Raw genomic sequence first — 20,555 nt, 5'->3', positions numbered from 1 at the left:
TCTTTCTCGCCAAGCTTCTTGTTGAAAGCACAGGACTAGTTTGTGTGCTTCATGAGCATATAACCGCTGTGTTGGGGACAGACAGCTTGCAGGTTGGTCCTTTTGGACATGTGGAATTGTGATATGTGATGTATACTGATATGAAAGAATGTGAGAAGACAATGTTAAAATAAATTATCATCAGATTGAAATTGATGAAATGTTGAGTTTAATCCCAGGACCTTTCTGATGTCTCTACAACTACAACACTAATAATTACAAACATACAAATAGTGAGCCAGTAAAAGCATTTTGAATGGGCGGATGGGCTGCAGTCTTAACACAGCACATTGCCTCCTTGCTTTAATTACATTTGCTCATGTAGTGCTGCAGTTTTACCACCAAATAATAAAAGTCAAGTTCGCATGTCAAACAGATCTGCAACATCATGTTGCATGCTCCATGATCACACTAATTAATGACTATGCGTGCTGTAGGCGGTGCAGTGGGCGGGGCTGACGACTTCACTCTGACTCACCACTTTGGTGCTGATGAGATTTTTCCGGCCAATCTGATCAGGATGTATTTCACAGGAAATGTAGCGTTTCTTTGATGCTGAGCCAGCTGGACGTCACGTGAGCACTCATTGACGTCACCGTGCGCTTTTGTTGAGCTTAGTGAAATACATTGCGCACAACCCAAACACGCAACAAGTGTTAGACTAAAGAAAAAAAATATATAATGTAAATAAATAAAATAGTGTGGTCAGGGCTTACATTTGTGGAGTGAGGGAGGAGACAAATGTAATTCATGATAAATATTAGGCCTGTCTTTGACTGAGGGTGTTCATGGTAGAATCAGATTAGATTTGGTCCATAGCCCAATAATAATTTTTTGAAGAGCAGAGCTAATGGTTCATTCGTTCATTTTCTACTGCTTATCCTTAGGGTCTCGGGGGTGCTGGTGCCTATCCCAGCTGACTTTGGGCGAGAGGCAGGGTACACCCTGGACTGGTCGCCAGCCAATCACAGGGCACATATAAACAAACAACCATTCACACTCACATTCATACCTATGGACAATTTGGAGTCACCAATTAACCTAGCATGTTTTTGGAATGTGGGAGGAAGGCGGACAAAACCCACGCATGCACGAGGAGAACATGCAAACTCCACACACAGATGGCCAAGGGTGGAATTGAACTCAGGTCTCCCAGCTGTGAGGCTTGCGAGCTAACCACTCGTCCACTGTGCAGTCCCAGATCTAATGGTGATCCCACCAAATAAACAGATCTCAGGCTGCTGTCAATGACCCCCAGGATGCTGAGACAATAGTTTTATTGAGTACGGGCAGAAGCAACAAAAGGAAAAAGAGGAAAAACACTCTGTAATGACAAAAACTTAATTCAGGTGACGGCACAGGTGAGGGCCCACGAGTCAGTCGCTATGAACCAGTGCCGTCCCTTTGGTGACGCTGGGCATTTAAACCCCACTGATTGTAATTGCCACCAGCTGTGTACAATTACACTGGGGTCAAGCTGTCATGTTGTATGTGAAAAGATAATGACACAAGTTGCACTTCACTTTTTGCCTCTTCATTTCAACATGTATTTTGGAAAACGCGATTACTTCACAACCAACGTTTAGGTGCATACCGCCACCTACTGTACCGGAATATAGAAGTGCTCTTCATCATGGAGGTCGCTCGGATGTAGACATGTTCTGCACATGTGCAATGACAACCCGGTAGTCACAATTTTCCATCATGGAAAACACGTTATGAAATGCATCCGATGCTGCTTTTGAAAGGGATCATGAATAAGATTAATTGTGCACCCATGAGGGCCCATAGAACATATTCTGTGAAAGTGGCCATCAAGAGGACAAACACCACTCCAGCTGTGATTCCTGGGGGCACAGCAAAGTATTTGCAGCCACTCGACATCGGTGTGAATCATTCATTTAAAGTGGCACTCCGAGTTGAGGACGATGATCTAGGCAAAAAAGAACTGAGATGAACACCATGGTAACAAGGGCAGTTAAAGAAAACTAGCAGAAGAACATGATGGATGGCAAGGAAGAAGCTTCCAGATTTTCAGGTTTATAGTATCATTTATAGCAGGGGTCTCAAACTCAATTTACTTAGGGGCCACTGGAGCTCGGGTCTGGGTAAGACTGGGCCGCATCAGGTTTTCAAACCCCCCCCCAAAAAAAAACGCATTTATTAAAAACAAAAAAATAAAAAAAACTTTGCTTTGGTTCCAATTTTTTTTTTCCAAAAGAAAAGCTCTGATAAAACATTCCAATGTTCTCAAATATCTTACTTTTTATTTTTCTACACAAAATAAGATGAAAAATAAATAAACAAATCAAGAATAAAGAAAATCAATCAATCAGTAATAAATGAATAAATATAATAATAATTATAAAACGGCAAATAATAAAAACTTAAGAAACCACATATAGTTGGTGGGTAGACAAATTATTTTTTTCAGATTAAAATTAACAAAGCATTATTAGAGCCCTGTAGACATGACAAAACACGACTATAGTCACATTTATACTTTTTATTTACAACATATTGTGCAACTGCAGGGTCTTGAGACACATGCTAACTCGCAAACTAGAGAGCTAGCGACCTAAACGGTAGCCTTCAAGTTATTTCCTTTAAACTTAAATAGCCAAAAACCTACCACTTCCACACGGATAGGGAGGATAACTATTAACAGTTATTTAACCTTTAACATGAACATTAATCAAACGTAATATTTTTTTCTGGGTACATGATGCCATACAGCATCCATATCAAACTTGCGCGGGCCGCACTAACATTAAACTTTCATATCAAGGCGGGGGCCTCAAAAACTAGTGTCCTGCGGGCCACACACGCGTGTTTGAGAGCACTGATTTATAGTACTATTTTGCTCCTATCTGGTCTGGTTTAACATCTTACACTTGACAATAACTTTTTGATATTGGATTTCCCAGCAGCACCGGTTCACCAATCTTCAACTTGTTCCAGAGTACTGTTGTCAACACATCCCACCCAGGTGGGCTTAAGTGCCTGAAAGCGGCATGCTATTGAGCTAGCCGACCATCACACGCTTTGGGCTCATAGAACAGATGACTGTGATTGGGAATTGGGGATCTTCTGATCAGGGTTTTATGCTACTGATACCGATCCCAATAATATCTATGAGTGAAATTGACCGATACCAATACCGATCACACACCTGCAGCCCTGCACCCAACAAAAGTTCCTCCTGCACTAAAAGTGCTACATAGTGTATGCATGCACTCAAATCCTTGCCTACAGTTGCCAGCACAGCGGTTTGGGACCGGGGTTTTAGCCACTGCTTGATGGATGATCACATCAGTTTCAAACACACTGCACCCTGCAAGTGATCACCCCCGAATAATTGCCGTACCAATCTAAAGCTTTTCAAAGCGCCACCCCGGTGAGACATTTTTTGAGGGTGCAAAAATTATATCACTCTCACAAAGACAGGAAGTCCCACACACGTCAAATGTGGTTGTGTCACGCCCTGTGTGGGTTCCCAAGTGACAGTTGAGTTTGAGTTTCCTGTTTGGGCTTTGGTTTCCGTTTTGCATGCTCTTATTTTGTATTTAACTTCCTGTTTTGCCCTGTCTTCCTTCGTTGCCATAGTCACCCACACCTGTCCCTAATTTCTGTGTGTATTTAGTTCAGGTGTGTGCTTCTCCCTGTGTGGGATCATTATAGTTTGTCCGTCGATGTCTTGAGTTGTTGTATGCTGCTGCTGCTATTATAAGCATTAAATTCATCTTTACCTGCATTTGGTCCTGCTTTCTGGATCCTGGGGTTGCACCGCAAAGCTCCCGTGACCGACCGTGACAGGTTGTTCTTAATGCTGCAGCAGGGGCGGCGCTGATCAGCATTTTAAAGCAAGTATTGGCCAATATCGGTACTGTGCTTTTTCACTGGGAAATGTACACAAACCGAGGCAACATTTTGAAATTGGAAATTCCAACTGGCCTCGACTGTATTTTTATATCAATAGCTGAAAAAAAGATTAACATGTGAACGTGAATGTTCTTATTGCCTTTGCATGCAAACACATCTTGACGTAAAGAATCACATGATCACAGTCACCAACCACCGGAGCCAAAGCTTTTACTGTCAGACTCAATGACATCAATGAGTGAAAGGGAGAAGGGGTTGTAACAAGAGGAAGAAAAGGTTCATAGTTCAGGAATCTGATGGTTGACAATTGGAGTTATCCCTCTCTCGGTGTGAAATAGGGCTCTCCAAAGGATGATGAGTACTCTTCCCAGCAGCACAAAAGTAGAAGCAGAGAAGTAAATAGGTAATGAAAGAAGATGATGCAGCACAGGACTGAGATGATCCACGACAGACCACTGACAATGGTCTCAATTTATCTGGGTGGCTGGAAAAACCAGAAGAAGTCGTTTTGTCAGCTAATCAACGTTTTCCAGCTGGGCGTGATTTGAGGGCAAACTGGGAGCTTTGGTGCAGAGACAGAAATGAAAGCATATTGTTGGGCCGCGGCCAGGCTTTATAACCGCATAACGTTTAACTTTCTATAAATACCGCAGGACGCCGTCCAAGTTGATCAAGTGTGATTGAATCTGAAATGACTCCTCAGATGAAAGCCAAGTTTTCTCAAGATACTTCAGAGGAACTGCCCTCTTCACGTCAGCCTGAGTCACCGACACTTTCAAGCAAAAATGCCACAAAAAAAAAACCTCAAGACTTTTTTGCAAGCAAGCACAAACATCATTGCTGCAACACGAGAAGAAAAGCATAAATGCTAATATCTGCTGACATGATGTGAGCTCATCCCTTATAGAGGCTCACTGGGGGACAGGGCATGCAAAGAGTTAGCATTAGCTTTAGCCTGACAATGAAGTGTGAAATCATCATTTAGAAATGGGTTCATATGTTCCTGTGTATCAAACTCACCATTGTTTCTGATTTTTGGTGCACCCCTATATTTTTATCAATGGATTTCGGATTGTGGCAAGTTCCAAGAGAGAAGTTTGCGAGTTAGCATGTGTCTCAAGACCCTGCAGTTGCGCAATATGTTGTAAATAAAAAGAGTATAAATGTGACTATAGTCGCGTTTTGTCATGTCTACAGGGCTCTAATAATGCTTTGTTCAATTTAATCTGAAAAAAATAATTTGTCTACCCACCAACTATATGTGGTTTCTTACGTTTTTATTATTTGCCGTTTTATTATTATTATTATTTTTATTACTGATTGATTGATTTTCTTTATTCTTGATTTGTTTATTTATTTTTCATCTTATTTTGTGTCGAAAAATAAAAAGTAAGATATTTGAGAACAGTGGAATGTTTTATCAGAGATTTTCTTGCAGAAAATTGGAACCAAAGCGAAGTTTTTAAATTTTTTTGTTTTTAATACATGTGTTTATTGTTTTTTTTTCCTAGACCCGAGCTCCAGTGGCCCCCAAGTAAATTGAATTTGAGACCATAAGAACCATCAGCATTCCTGCCACCTATTGACTGTAACTTTTCATACCAGGAACTAAGCACTATCTGCCATTATGGTTTGGCCTTGGTGGAGGTCTCCACTCACTAAACAGTCACTGACATGTCACTAGCTTTGTGCACATCCTCCACACAGCTAACAGGGCGAGGCTATTATTAGAGAAATGTGAGCGGATAAAATGCGTGATTGATCCTGGTAAGATTTTATGCAGTTGACTTGGCAAGCACAACGGCTGCTACTTCATTCCTTCTTGTGTAATCATAACGAATGGAGCTTCGAGCAGGCACCTTTCAGAAACACAAACTCTCCTTAGCATTCCTCCACTTCATTTGTTCGTGTCTCTCTATCCATTAGTTTTTTCCTTTTTGTTTACCCGCCTGTCACTCCTTTTCCCTTGAATGATATGCAGAGTCACAGCATCCAACATGTCATCACGTTGAAGGCTTTGATGGATGCTTCCAGGTTTCAAACATAAGATGTAATCTTCCTAATGTCCGGCAAAGGACAAGCTGCAAACTGTTAAAGAACACTCCTTCCAACTTGACACGTGTAACAGATGCCAGCTGGTGCGGCCGTGCAAAGGTACATTGGTAAACCTCACTCCCTGATGCTTTAGGACAGGGGTCTCAAACTCGTGGCCCGTGGGCCAAATGCGGCCCGCGAGACGCTAGTTTGAGGCCCCCACCTTGATACCAAAGTTTAATGTTGAAATGACAGCTTAAAGCTGTGTGCACACCGGACACAACATAATTTTGCCCCGCCCATACTGTTACCCTACCCTGTTACACCGCCCTGTTTTGCTTTGGATTAGCAATGAAGCTAAAGGCTTATGACGCTGGGTACAAATAAATGCAGGAAATGATTTGGAATAAAACGGAAAATACATGTCAAGATAATGCATCCCATCAAACATGTTGTTAAAGTTACGACGCTGCTCCCAGATGGAACTGAGTACGATGCTAACTTGCTAATTGGGTACAATTATTTCATTAATGTTCATGTTAAAGGTTAAATAACTGTTAATACTGTACATTTGAATCTGAAAAAAATAATTTCTCTACCAACACATGTATGTGGTTTCTTACGTTTTTCTTATTTGCTTTTTTATTATTATTTTACTTATTTATTACTGATTGATTGTTTTATTGTCTTTATTCTTATTTTTTTATCTCATTTTGTGTATAGAAAAATAAAAATTAAGATATTTGAGAACAGTGGAATGTTTTATCAGATATTTTGGTGTGGAAAAACCGGAACCAAAGTACTGAAAAAGTAGCAGAAGCAAAAGCATTGAAGATATTTTTTTTATTGATGTTTTTTCCAGTTTTCAATAAATGCGTTTTGGGTTTTTTTTGAAAACCTGATGCGGCCCTGCTTCACCCAGAACCTAGCTCCAGTGGCCCCCAGGTAAATTGAGTTTGAGACCCCTGCTTTAGGAGTTGTGTTGGACATTGAGTTGACAGCTCCGGCATTTGGCTTGATGGGTAATGCTCTTGATTCTCATTCTGCAGATCCTGGTTCCAGCCTGGGCATAATGCGGGGCTGGCTGGATTACATTGGGGCAATGACGTGGATGAGAGTGAGGTTTAGGGTGGAGAATATAGCAGAGGCCAACTAATGTATGAGTACACTGGTAAACCTCACACTCCCTGATGCTTTAGGAGTCGTGCTGGACATCAAGTTTTTGCCTGATGGCCGGTGCTCTCGACTTTGATTTTACAGACCTTGGTTCAAGCCAGGGTGGATCAGGTGGGTTACATTGGGGATGTGACCAGGATGGAGATGAGGTTTAGGGTGGCCAATGTAAGAAATTCCATCTGGTGCAGCTGTGCAAGAACAAACCTTATTCTCAGGAGCTCAGGATTTTTGCTCGATGGCACTCTCGACTCAGCAGGCTGTCTTCACCGGACAGGTTACGCATGCTACTTTAAGTGATGCTCCATGTTTGCCATTAGCTTCCCAGTCATCCAGGTGTTCCGTTGCCATCCAGGATTTCCAAACAGTCCCTCTGAGTGAAAGCTGCCACATTCACATTGGTGGTTGAACAAACATTTAATCAGGTGGTGAGGTTTCCTTAGTGGTGGCAAGCAGCTGATTAGATTTGAAGTTGAAGAACCATTAGCCGGATAATGACTTAAGTACTGATTCTCCTCAGGAAGTGATTTATCTGGATCGCTGTGGCTCCGACAAACACGGAGGTACCTGCGAGTGAACACGGCCATTCATAAATCACATCATGTGCGCTGGCATAATCGACCGTTTCTGTTTCAGGATCAAAGACGATTAATAGCTTCTGTATATGTGTGATGTTCTGGTGCTCATTATATGTAGGACTCCGACTCGCATGTCACTGATCACTTGTTCCTAAATAATAGACAATAGCTTGTGAAAGCTTGCAGGTGGGATTTGATCAGCTTGATCAACTTGATTATTTGTCCTTATATTTGATTTCCTGCATTTCACTTGGGGTTCTTCATCACATTGGAGTGAAAATACATCAACTTCTTCCTGCTTTTCCGTGGGTGGCACTGGCACTTTCAATATTGAAACTGGTGTCCCTTCAATTGTTTTTCCTTTTCCGAGAGTGAAAGGTACGTTCATTAGTTTAGTTCATCCAATATTCAATACAGGGAAGTTTCCGCTCATTCTTCTTGTGTGGGCGTAACGTATAGGAAAATAATGGTAGTAGACATAATCCCTTCCAGGGTGAAATAGTTGGCGTCATAAAAACAATACAGGTAACAAGTAATACTTAATATAAGCAAGGTTAAACCTAAACAATAAAATACAAAGGTTATTCACATAACATATTCCCCTTGAGGGGTTGTGGGTGGGGAGGTTATGTTTTTTTGTTAAGGCCCTTGACCAGATGCTAACACTAATGCTAGTCTTGGCCAAACATGCTGTGTGTGGAATGACTTTAAGCACGGTCATTTAAAATGCACCATCTGTGCTTTTTATGCTGAGATAAGTAAAGTGACAAAATGGGCTGTAATACATTTGGGAGAACAAAGTGGAATGAACAAAGATACAATACAGCATGGATATTCTTATGTCAACAAATAATATTCATCACATCACTGTTGTATTATTATCTTAACTACTGTATTTGAGCTGATTTGAGCAAAGCCATGTGTGAAGCTGTAACAATGACCTGTAATAAATACCACAGTGTTAATGAGGTAAGTCATTAGAAACACATACGAGCACACACACATGCAACATCACTAATTAGCAATGCCATACATCCACGCAACAGTGAAACCACTAGTAACACCAGCAACTCCACTGTGCCAGGCGTCTTGTTCAAAATCAATAAAGGCGGAACATCTGTAGAAGATCAATAGGAAATTGTAACCAACAAAGAGGTGCTAATTGGGTGCCATTGAGTTGAGTATCATTCAAAATCAGATAGTTATGACTGAAATTCATTCATTCATTCATTTTCTACCGCTTATCCTCACGAGGGTTGCAGGGGTACTGGAGCTTATCCCAGCTCTTTGCGGGCCAGAGGCGGTCTACACCCTGGACTGGTGGCCAGCCAATCACAGGGCACATATAGACAAACAACCATTCACACTCACATTCATACCGATGGACAATTTGGAGTCACCAATTAACCTAGCATGTTTTTGGAATGTGGGAGGAAACCGGAGTCCCCGGAGAAAAGCCACGCATAAACGGGGAGAACATGGAAACTCCACACAGAAATGGCCGAGGGTGGAATTGAACTCCGGTCTCCTAGCTGTGAGGCCTGTGCGCTAACCACTCCTCCGCCATTCAGCCTTCTGACTGAAATATAAAGCTGAAATCCTAGCAAGTATCAAAACAACATAAAAAAGTCAATGTAAAGTTGTGTGTGGACCATTTGGAGTAGAGGCAGTTTTGTATGATATGTTTTTTTCTCCCAACCAGTCAGAATCTGTACAGACACTGACAAATAGTAGTTTGAAAAGACTGGAAATAAGGATAATTTTTTTTATTTTGGGTTCTACAAAGATGATGTTGAACAAAAGAGCACAAACTGCAAAGTGAGAATGAAAACTGGTCCACCACCCAAAGCACATGATATGAATGGAGTGTTGTTGGTGCTTATGGAGGTTTTTTTCCAGAAAGCAGAATAGATATGTCCCATTACGTGCATTATATTTCAATGAAAGTAATGTGTGCCATTTGGTCAATAAATCAATGTAAAGCCTGTTAATTAGCATTTCCTGCTATTACTTTCAGATGGCAAAGATATATGTAGTCCGGGATTGATCACACATTTATTATCATTTATCAATTTATTGTGATAATGATTTGAGGTACAAAAATCTATACAATCGGTACAAATTGGTAATTGGTAGGGTTAATAACAATTAAGGATGGCTGTCAGTCTTATAATGAGGTCATTCAATAATCATGTCTGCAGCCACACATTGTGTTTCATACTTAAACAAAAACAGAGAAGCCATTAAATCATTATGCACATCCAGTGAAGCAGTTGTTTATTGTGCATTAGCCTGGGTGTGTTGATGGAGGTGGGTGTGCTGCTTGCAAAGGTTACTATATCGACTCATGCCTCAAAGTTTTTTTTTTTAAATTTTTGTTTCCAACAACGAAAGGGAAACTTTGAAGCCGTCCAGATGGCTGTGTCCACTCTCTGGGGCGGACTGTGATGTAAACAAACCAAAGAGTCCCACCTACGCTGGAAAAATGACAAGACACACAAACACAATTATCTAACTATCCCAAACCAATTAGATTCAAAAAGGATAACAGGGCGACACTGACGAACTAGACCAGGGGTATTCAACTAAATTGCTCTGTGGGTCACATTTTTAGAAAGCTAAGCTATTACAGTATCCTTATTTTGTATATAAGTGAACGTAGTCATACATAAAGTATGTTGAAATTGTTTGAAATAATGAACATACGACAAGATGCTGCAAGTATTACATGTTATCATCAGTTAACATCAGATGTTGAACCTCCCTCCCAGTCGTGGTCATCTTTTAATCCTGTGTCACTCGATGAAATCTCAACAATGTTTGCTAAAATGAAGCACTGCTCCAGTTCTGTAAATTTGCTGCCATTTAAGCTTTTTGCTACAGTCTTTGACATAATTGGACCATGGGTGACCAAGCAGTTCGATTTGTCACTCTCTTCTGGTATGTTTCCAAGTTCTTTCAAGCAAACCATCGTGGAACCAAAACTCAAGAAATTAATATTGGACCAGTCAGAACTGAAGAACTTCAGGCCAATATCTAAACTTCCCTTCCTTGCCAAACTGCTAGAAAAAGTGGCTTCCATACAACTTGTGTCATTCCTTGAGTCACATAACAACTATGAGTCAGTCAGGTTTTTGGAAACACCGCTCTACCGAAACTTCCCTACTGAAAGTATGCAGTTATGATGACCTCATGATGTCTGCTGCCATAGAGAGATGTACAGTATTAGTCCTGCTGGACCTTCGACACGCTTGATCACAACAGACTGCGCGACCTCATAATTTACCTCATAATTGACTGGCAGAAGTTTCAGTGTGTCTGCCAACCGTATAATGTCAGAGCCTGGAAATGTACTGCGTGGTGTCCCCCAGGGCTCAGTCCTGTGCCCCATTCTGTTTTTATTATTTGTCCTACTAGTTGATACAAGTACTAGTTGAAACTAGTTGTAGTTTGCCACAGAGGTGATACCACATACTGAAACCAAAAAAGAGCCACAATATTTGGATTCCCAAAGAGTCAAGAGCCACATTATTATTTTCCACTGGCCTGAGGCACACTGCTGAAACAAAATTAATAAACAGCAACAATTTTACTCATACAGCAAAAGTCACAATGGGAAAAAACTGAAAAGCAATAATAACGAGATCTACCAATTTTGCCAGATCCTGCCTGTCTTGGCCTCAAAAAAGTTGCTGACCACTGTGTTAGTCCCACAGAGTCTGACTAATTTTACTTTATTCTGACCTTAGCACATCAACAGAAGTGCTCAGTTCCAACATCTCAAGCATCGCAAATTACTTTCCTTTGCAAGTAATTACATTTTTGAAGGAGTATTTCTGTACTTCTTGGGGGAAGTAGCTTGTAACTAAATCTAAAGACCAAAGACTTGACAGTGGCCATCAAGTACAAAATAATCAGAAAATTGAATGAGCCACAAAGTCAGGAAAATGACAGTAACCTAGCAGAACAGAAGTGATGGGACAAGTAAACCAGCCGTAGGAACAAATGCTCAACGTGAGCTCAGGAGAGTGGAAGAGAATCGCGGCCATGTTAATCACGGTAGTGTGAGTACACACTGAGGTGGTTGGGATCAAGGACCAAATGAGAAAACACCTTTAGACCAGGGGTCTAGTGAGGGCTCCATAACTTTTCCTTGCAAAGTGAGGTTGTAGTAACGTGGCTCACAGTAGGGGTTACCATTTCCGGTTCCGGGTCAAATGTGGAAGCAGGCCAAGTCCAGCCCCTGGCCCTCAGTTTGGGGACCCCTGCTTTAGACCATTAAAGAGAGCTAAAAACCGCAATGAAACGATCACAGAAATGCCGTCCTGTGATGAGAACCCAACTGGGTTCACTAAGTTCCTCCGTGGTGTAAAAGTGCAGGAAGCAGGTCCACGTTCGAGGCCTGAGAAGCAGAGCTGTCTGGTGAGAGGTGATTTAGCACCTGACATGGGTGAGCCTGCTGGCTCAATAGCACTAAAAGGCTCATCCCGTCTAATGGGGTTCCTCTATGACGCACAGGCCCCTCCCTTCCTGTTCCTCTGACATATCATCTAGCACACACACGTAGAAAAGACACACACTCATCCTGTATAGCCATTCATTTGCTTCACCCTGTACTGACTGAGACACACACACACACACACACACATACACGAACAAGGCCACATTGGCACTTGCTAATGAAAAGGAAGGGAATTGAGACGATGGCGCATGACAAAGAGTTGTGTAATTGCTTTTGAGAAACGGCTCTTGTAGGAAGCTTCCATCGATCGGTCCCCGCCGAGGACAACTCGTTTACTTAGTGTGGGGGCGGAGGCCCGGGCGGCAACCATCATTAGTGCAGCCGCTGCGCTATCACTCTATTAGCTCAATTGGCTTTGATGGTGCGCTGTTGTGAGCACCAAGGTTCGCACGCTCATGTTTAACCACAAACAGCAAAGTCGCTTGTTTTAAACAGACATCGCGTGCCTCATACGTGATGTGATGAAAGATGATATGTAAAAGTTTAGCATTTGCGGTGAGTCATGTTCTTCTAATAGAATCAATAACTATGTGCTTACATAAGTTGTCTACTGAGCTACACAATTGGGCTCATGAATGAAGTGCGTCATCATGTAGTATGTGGCCATCTCCAGCAGATGGCCCCGCCTGCAAGTGCCGGTGCGGGTGCGGGCGGGGGACCCTTATCGATTTGACATTTAAGATATAGCATACAATGCAATGGAACTTTTTTATTTGGAGTGGGGGTGGGTGGGTAAGGTTCCGCCACTTTGCTCCGCTTCCTATTTCATTAATGACATCAATGCAAATTAGGGAAGTGGTCCGACTGGTGGATTTTGTGAATGGAGCACTTAGTGACCGGGGACGGACGTCAGCGACGAGCCGCCTGCCTCGTCGGCCCGCTGATGTGTCCCATTGGCTGCCTGCAGACGCTGGTGCTGCCCCATTGGCTGCCTGTAGATAATTAAACACCTACACAGTCAATGCACAAATCCGAGTGGAGGGATATATAGGCCGCTTCCTTGGCGCTACACGCAACAGTCAAGATTGAGCACGAGTATCGCAAGTTAGGACAAAGTCCCACCACTAGAGATTTATTTCTTTTGAGTTGGGTGCTTCTTGCTGAAGGTGAGTGTTGACTTTAATACTGACTTGTGAGGAGATGTTTGCATGCATGTTGATACCAGGATGATGATATGTGTAGGAATTGGATGGCGGCCGCTGGGGTCACCACCGGCTGCACTGTTGAGGCCAAGTGGGTGGTTTTAGGGAATTAAAGTGAAGGTAAATGAAAGAAGCGGCAATACGAGAGCAAGGGGAAAAAACATTCACAAGGAAGCATGTGTGTGTGTGTGTGTGTGAGGCAATGGCAGCTCATTACACTAATGCACTGGTTCCTCAGGGAGTTGGCAAGATTAGAGTAACCCCCCCTCCCAAATTCAACCATCCCTGTCACCCTGTTCCTCTCTGCTCCCAGTGCAAAAGCAACATGTAGAGCACAGGCTAGGACCCTAACGTTCTCTCTCTCTCTCACACACACACACACTTGCAGGAACGAGCTGTCCCTCGTTCTTTGGTGGGATGCTTTTGGCACAGCATTGCTGAGGAGGATTAGTGGAAGAGGTTTTGTGTAGAGGAGCTCGGGACTTTGTGACAAATGTCACTCTTTTGTTTTCCTGCCTTGCTTGCTGGAACACAAGAAAATGTGTGTGTGTGGGGGGGGTTACGCATGTAAGGATGAGGAGCTGACAAGGGTCTCTGTTTCGCCGTGCAGGGGACCATGGTTATGTTGAAGATCTCCGCTTTCCTCGTTGCCTACGCCCTGGTCATTTGCCAGATGTACTGCTCACAAGCCGCCCCCGCCAGGTGAGACCTTTGACACTTTACATTTTGAATTAGAACTGAAACCATCAACGCACAGTAAAAATGGGTGTGATTAAAGCAACGAGTTGAAGGAGATGTCCTTCCATGCCGCTAATCCACTTATTTCAAGTTCCAAGATCCCATTGCTCATCTCTAATTTCATTTTCCTGCTTGAAGCACTCAGACTGAAAATAATGCAATTAATAAATTAAAGCTAATTCGATGTAACTGTACTGTCCTTTGGAAAGGAAATATTCTGGTGAAGTCAGTCACGTGAATTTCACTAAGCATGCCCTAAAGTACTGGGTGGACACAGGCGAAGATGTTTTTATGTTATATTTTATGTTTTTATTTTATATATATATATATATATATATATTTTTTTTTTTTTTAAATTACTATGTAGAATTTTTTTTTCTTTATATAATATTGGAATTAACAACTATTTATGAATATACGTTTAAATAACTGATTACTTATTGTATAATTCATGCATTTATTTATTGCTTAATTAAAATGAAATTAATTTTGTATAATGTATATATATATTATATGATTTTAGGGACACTGGGTATAGAAAGGGACACTTAATTAGGTACACCTGCACTGAGATCCGGCAAAAAAGTTGCTTTTACAAAAATAATATGGCACAGTTTTGGTTGAATTTTAATGTAATCAATCATTATTATGAATATGATTATTTTTATACAGTTTCTCATATATTGGTCCCCTTATTTATCTAGACAGGAGAGTTGAATGAATAAAAAAAGTCATTGTTGCATTGATGCCACGAGCGTGTACTTAATGTGTGTACCTTTTAATGGGGATAAATGTATTGGCCTTTTGCTGTCTATATTATACGAGGCCTCATATATCTAAAACGAGACGAGGCACTTTGTACAGATTGTTTTCCTGTGTTGGCGGGCGAAAGTCCAAGTCAGACGTCATACCCCTCAAAGCTGATGACGTCCCAGTGACCTCTCCCAACCCCACACTGCCTTGACAACCCCCAGCTCCCCCAATCAAGCCACCACCTTTTAATGTCCCGCAAAGGGTTGAATATGTCTCTCCTTTTTTTTTAATACCCTGCCCGCCCTTCCCCTTTCCCACAGACCGGGTTTGGAGTCCATGTCAGACCGAGTGAGGCTCACGGACTACGAGGCACGAAGGTTACTCAATGCCATCGTAAAGGAGTTTGTGCAGATGACGGCCGAGGAGCAGCAAGCAACTGATGGGAACAGGTACATGTGCTGATGGGGGTGCTCAGGAAGTTGGGGGGGTTAACAAATGGAAACAAAGTGGGTACAATGGACAGCTCCTCTCTTTGTGCTTCAACAATGACGATGATAGCAATCAGTTAGACTTTAAAGGTACTGTAACTTCTCACATTCCAACACATATTTCAACTGTAATTCTCTGTCATGAAACCCCCGCATGGACGAGTTTGAGTTCCTATTAATGCACGATTGGGGTTTGGTTGGGAGGGGCATGCATTGAATAATTGTGCATGACGGTAGCCAAGTGGAGTTGCATGAGAGAGAGAAGCAACTGGTTTCTGTTTGTTCTGTGGGTGTAAAAAAATGTGTGAAAAGGTTGGCGGGCGAGGTGGCGTGGTGGGATCGGAAGCGCATGATGGCGGGAGGGGGCATGAGAAGAGGTTGGGTGGTTTGCCATGAAAACACAGAGGCATGTGATGACAACGCCTGCATTAACGTGTGACTGGAATGGGGAAAAAGGGCAAGCTGAAGATGGATGTAATGACAAATGCATGGTTGTAGACAACCACTACGTATCCCACCGGATGTCTTCTGGATTTTTTTTGTCATGCGTTCCAATTAGTACATTTGCTCAAGCCAATGTGTGCTCCCTTGTGTTAACAAGCATTTTCAAGTACAGTGGACACATAAGAAGTCAAACACCATCAGATCCAGGAGGCCATTTTCATTCGGAAAAACAAGGGACAAGGGTGTCCAATGTGCAGCCTGTGAGGGCCATTAGAGGCCCTCAGCATATTGATGATGATGATATGCCTTTATTCGTCCCACAGTGGGGAAATTTGCATGAAGTGGGGGGAGAAGGGGGGGGACAACACGAGGAGAGGGGAGGGGAAAAAAAACAACAACTCCAAACTAGACTCTTAGATGAAGGAGTACAGTGTGGGACCGTTAAAAAAAACCTCGGCATACAAATCGGCAGGTAAAAGACATTGTTCACACACATAGACACAAGACCAGCGCCACAAAGGGAAAATAGCCGATACGAGCAGCGGCCAGCCCGGCTATCTGCAGCCACTTACTTATTTTATTGTTGTTGCCTTTTGGCTTTTCCAATCAGGGGATACAGTACCACAGCGTGGTTTGCTTGGCTTAGTTTACACTCGAGGAGCTTCACCCCTCCCATCTATCCTTGGCATCAGCACTTGACATCTCCTATGATTGGGTGTTGGGGCCAAGAATTGAACCCACACCACCACCAGGGTCTCTTGGCATATTATTAATGTTATACATTATTTGACACTATACCTGTAACACAAAGTAAAATATCCTCTCTAGTTGGAAAATGTTTGGACACCCCTCAGGTAGAAGTAATACTTGCTTGACCAGAAGAATCCAGGAATTCCGGTGGGATAAATTAATTCCTGCATGTCTTTTTTCCCTCATGTCTATGAGCCTGTTCTCTGCATGTGATCTGTGTCCCTTCCCCAACAGCATGGACAGACCCCTAACCAAGCGCTGCTCCAACCTCAGCACCTGCGTGCTGGGCAAACTGTCTCAGGAGCTGCACAAGTTGCAGACGTTCCCTCGCACCAACGTGGGAGCGGGCACGCCCGGCAAGAAGCGCAGAGCGCCCGAGAGCGAGCGTTATGCAAGCTACGGCGAGACTTTTGACACCATCTAACCCTGCCTGCCCCCCTTTCCCTGCCCTGTCATTATCTCCCAGTAGAGCTCATTGGCAAGTGCATGTTGGCTTGAGTTGCCTGACTGACACGTGAAGAAAACAGCAAAAAAAAAGCAATCCCCCCATTTTTTGGCAGAGCCTCGACATGTCAGACAATCAGATGTTCTTTGCTGTACATGCAAAGACCCGTCAAACCTTTACTTTTGCAGAGAAACCGAAAGCACACATACCTCGTCGTAACATAATTAACTGCTCCACTCACCAGACGCCATTTTTCCTGTTCAATAAACATATTTTTCTACCAGAAAGCCTTAGCTCACTTTCATTCAGACGGCTGGCACACGCTACTATTCAGTCCAGTACACGGTGACCTGGCTATAAAATTGATTTAAATAGGCTCTTAGAGGCACTGAGTAGCGGGGGAGGGGAGCTGTAAAAAGATCTTTGAGGCTTTCACCGTGTGCTCAGGTAAGAATAAAAAAAAACAGGCAAACAGCTGAACTTGACATGCTTCATTTAAATATCATGAGTTTTGCATACACAATCTTTGCGTTAACCACCACTCTGCTTCTCCTGAAGCAGCGTTACAGCACAGAAGCGAGCCTGCAACACAGCCACCTGCGTCACCCACCGCCTGGCCGACTTCCTGAGCCGGTCGGGAGGGATGGGCAACAGCAACTTTGTCCCCACCAATGTTGGCGCCAAAGCCTTTGGCCGGCGGAGGAGAAGCATCACAATGTGAGCACCCTGATGTCTTCAGGGAAAACGGTAATAAGATTTAAAAAAAACCCATCCATCCATCCATTTTCTATCACACTTCCTAGATAAGTTGGGTGAGAGGTGGAGTACAACCTGGCCTGGTCGGCAGCCAATCCATTTAGACAAAAAAACATTAACGCTCACAGTTACAGTCTTCAATTAACCTTGCATCATGTTTGGAGGATAATTCTGATAACTAACTGATAATAAAAATACAACACCAGAATCGCACCAAGTCCACGTGATCAACACCATTAACATTTTTGTTTACAGTGTAAAAAAGACGGGAAGCAGAACTGGAGGTAGCAGAGATGAGGATGCTGAGGTTCTCATTGGGAGTGACCAGGATGGATAGGATCAGGAACGAGTACATCAGAGGCGTTGGAGATGAAGTCAGAGAGGCCAGACTGAGATGGTTGGGACATGTCCAGAGGAGAGATAGTGAATATATTGGTAGAAGGATGCTGCCAGGTAGGAGGCGTGGAGGAAGACCAAAGAGGAGGTTTATGGATGTAGTGAAGAAGGACATGAGGGTGGTTGGTGTGTAGAGAGACAGATGCAGAAGACAGGGTTGGATGGAGGAGATTGATTTGCTGTGGCGACCCCTGAAGGGAAAAGCCCAAAGAGAAGAAGGAAGAAGAAGAAGATGTGTAAAAACATATCTGCATATGTATAACAACACGGACCCTGGTGTTGGAATGGTACAAGTTGCTACCTTTTGTGGGTTTTATTCTCATTTGACAGCCTAACACCCAGCCATTGAAGATGACCAAACCCACATAAATGGGAGGGTTGAATGAAGCCAACTCAAACATGCAATTGATTTGCTATGGTGACCCCGAGGGGGGAAAAATGGAAGACAAACAAGTAACATTTTGTTTTGTCTCTTTCTTTGTATCTTCCACAGGTTGACACGGCAAGTAACCATCGGGGAGGAAAAAAGGAGAAAAAACACAAGAAGAACATAAAATGCAGCAGAAAATCAACAGTAAACTGGCCGTTTATACACTCACTTAATAGCATTCTTACGTTAAATAATAATAATAAAAACAAAAAAAGTTTCCATCTTGTCAGTGAACCTTTTTGCCTTTGGCAAACAGGTAAAAAAAATATTGAAAAAAAGCACTTTAGTTTCTGTACAGAACAAATTACTTCCTTACTGTCTTTTTTTTTTTTTTGCATCAATATCAGAGAAAAAAAAGACAAAAAAAACTAAAAAGTGTTCACCTCCTTACATTTTGCTCCTTTGGCCTTGTCAGAGCACATAACTCTGCGCCCCCCCTCGTCCTCGCCATTTGTGGTCTTCTTTTCGTGTACCATCATATCTCAACGCCAGCAGGACCCCCCCCCCCCATTTAAAATCAGCCTCCCCAGGACTGCCCCTCCCCCCACAACGGCTGTTGTCTTGTGCCTTGATGTAGAACAATTTACATGATTGTACAGTTCTGTGAAGAAGAGCCGAGCGCGAATGGAGACAATGGATGATGAATATTGTGAAAATTATTGTGAAAATAACGAAGTTTCAGCAAGATTAAAATGTATTTTAGATACACTCGGGTTTGGGGTACTTGTGTTGTTCTTCACAGGTTTTTAAGGGGGCGACTAGCTCGGCCACATTCTGAGAGGCTACATACATATATTTGTATATTCACATATTTAAAACTTTGTTGATCAATTATTAGTGACAAAATATCACGACAATTCCACCGGAACAGAGTGATTCCTGATTTGGGTCACGTGCACACAACAGCACATATGCACACGCTCTGTTGAGATGATTGGATATGTTGAGAAATAGGCAAAAAGAAAATAAAAAAACAAACTGCATGGGTAATTGCTGAATAAAAAGGCAGTCAAACCTGCAACGAGACTTGTTCTTTTGGAGCTTCAATTGACGGAAATGAACCGCATGCACTTCCATGAGACGTTTTCAGAACGGTTGACCACGTGCTTTTTACCGCACAGATCCAATAGGTGGCGCCATTTTTATCAATTTCAGAGTTTCAATAGTGGCCCTATGAAGAGCACATACAGTATAATCACCCTGTTTAACCACTGGAGTGTATTTTATTGCTACAATTAACCAAACATAACAACACATCATCATGCTACACATCATATTTTCATTGATACTGGAGTAAACAACAAACTTTATGCAAGCACATCATCTATCATATAGTATTATTACCAGTGTCTATAACTGTTTCATTTAATTTGAGAACAGAAAAACTAACTGTACCATTCATAGTGCTTTTTTCTGATTAGTTATATCCCATTGGTAAAATTATTTCATAACTGGAACAAATCAGGAGCGTCTGCATTAATTAAGAGACTATGATGAATGTTTGTGAAATGTAACTGTGGACGATTGGCTGCAGTACAGTTGGCTAATCCTAAGGGCAATACTGTAAGACCTGTTGCTTTGTTTGACCAGGGTTTTTATTGCAATTTTGGGTTTTATGAATTACTGCATACATATATAACTGTATGATATGCACAAACAAGGTAAAGGTTAAGCTCCAGATTCATGGTACAGTGCTGGCCAGCAAACCATTGAAGGGACGATGAAAAGGCTCGTCAACTGAGGCTGACAAATTTGCGCATAGAGAGCATAATGAGCCAATTCAATAACGGTGAAATTGCAAAACAGGATATGGTTGATCCTATTTAGCAGCATGGATGAATGGTGAGAGGGCACCAGAGCGAGGGCAGGAAATTTGTCACCGCAAGCATCACTTTCATAGCTGAATGTTATTTTGTCAAGCATCCAACATAACAAAAATGTGAAGTCATAACTTGACACTGCAAAGTTCATCTCTTGCTAATTTA

At 42.4% G+C, this 20,555-nt stretch overlaps 1 protein-coding gene across 4 annotated transcripts; it reads left to right on the top strand.

The window, feature by feature from the left end:
- Positions 1 to 13,250: 13,250 nt before the first annotated feature.
- On the top strand, positions 13,251 to 19,551 carry LOC131131185 (calcitonin gene-related peptide-like). 4 transcript variants are annotated; one of them, XM_058075646.1, is made up of 5 exons: positions 13,735 to 13,911; positions 13,981 to 14,072; positions 15,182 to 15,310; positions 17,550 to 17,735; positions 18,634 to 19,551. In XM_058075646.1, exons 1-4 carry the CDS (start codon positions 13,864 to 13,866, stop codon positions 17,707 to 17,709), a joined length of 429 nt encoding a protein of 142 aa, XP_057931629.1. In that variant the 5' UTR covers positions 13,735 to 13,863; the 3' UTR covers positions 17,710 to 17,735; positions 18,634 to 19,551. The 4 variants fall into 4 exon arrangements, with proteins under 4 accessions (XP_057931630.1, XP_057931629.1, XP_057931628.1 ...); XM_058075645.1 differs by having other exon boundaries at positions 17,547 to 17,735; XM_058075647.1 differs by lacking the exons at positions 13,735 to 13,911; positions 18,634 to 19,551 and adding an exon at positions 13,251 to 13,334 and having other exon boundaries at positions 16,778 to 17,677.
- The last annotated feature ends 1,004 nt before the right edge of the window (positions 19,552 to 20,555 follow it).

This window comes from Doryrhamphus excisus, chromosome 6 (genome assembly GCF_030265055.1).
Source record: "Doryrhamphus excisus isolate RoL2022-K1 chromosome 6, RoL_Dexc_1.0, whole genome shotgun sequence".
Classification (NCBI taxonomy): Eukaryota; Metazoa; Chordata; class Actinopteri; order Syngnathiformes; family Syngnathidae; genus Doryrhamphus; species Doryrhamphus excisus.
Note: the sequence above shows the minus strand (reverse complement) of the source record. Positions and strands in the feature narration are given on the sequence as shown.

What these genes read in the sequence shown, in the direction of transcription:
- LOC131131185 (XM_058075644.1), top strand. Translation starts at nt 13,864, where the DNA reads ATGTCACTCTTTTGTTTTCCTGCCTTGCTTGCTGGAACACAAGAAAAT. An exon ending in TTGCTGGAACACAAGAAAAT is followed by an intron (nt 13,912 to 13,980) that starts GTGTGTGTGTGG and finishes TTCGCCGTGCAG; the next exon opens with GGGACCATGGTTATGTTGAA. An exon ending in CAAGCAACTGATGGGAACAG is followed by an intron (nt 15,311 to 16,777) that starts GTACATGTGCTG and finishes CTTCCCCAACAG; the next exon opens with CATGGACAGACCCCTAACCA.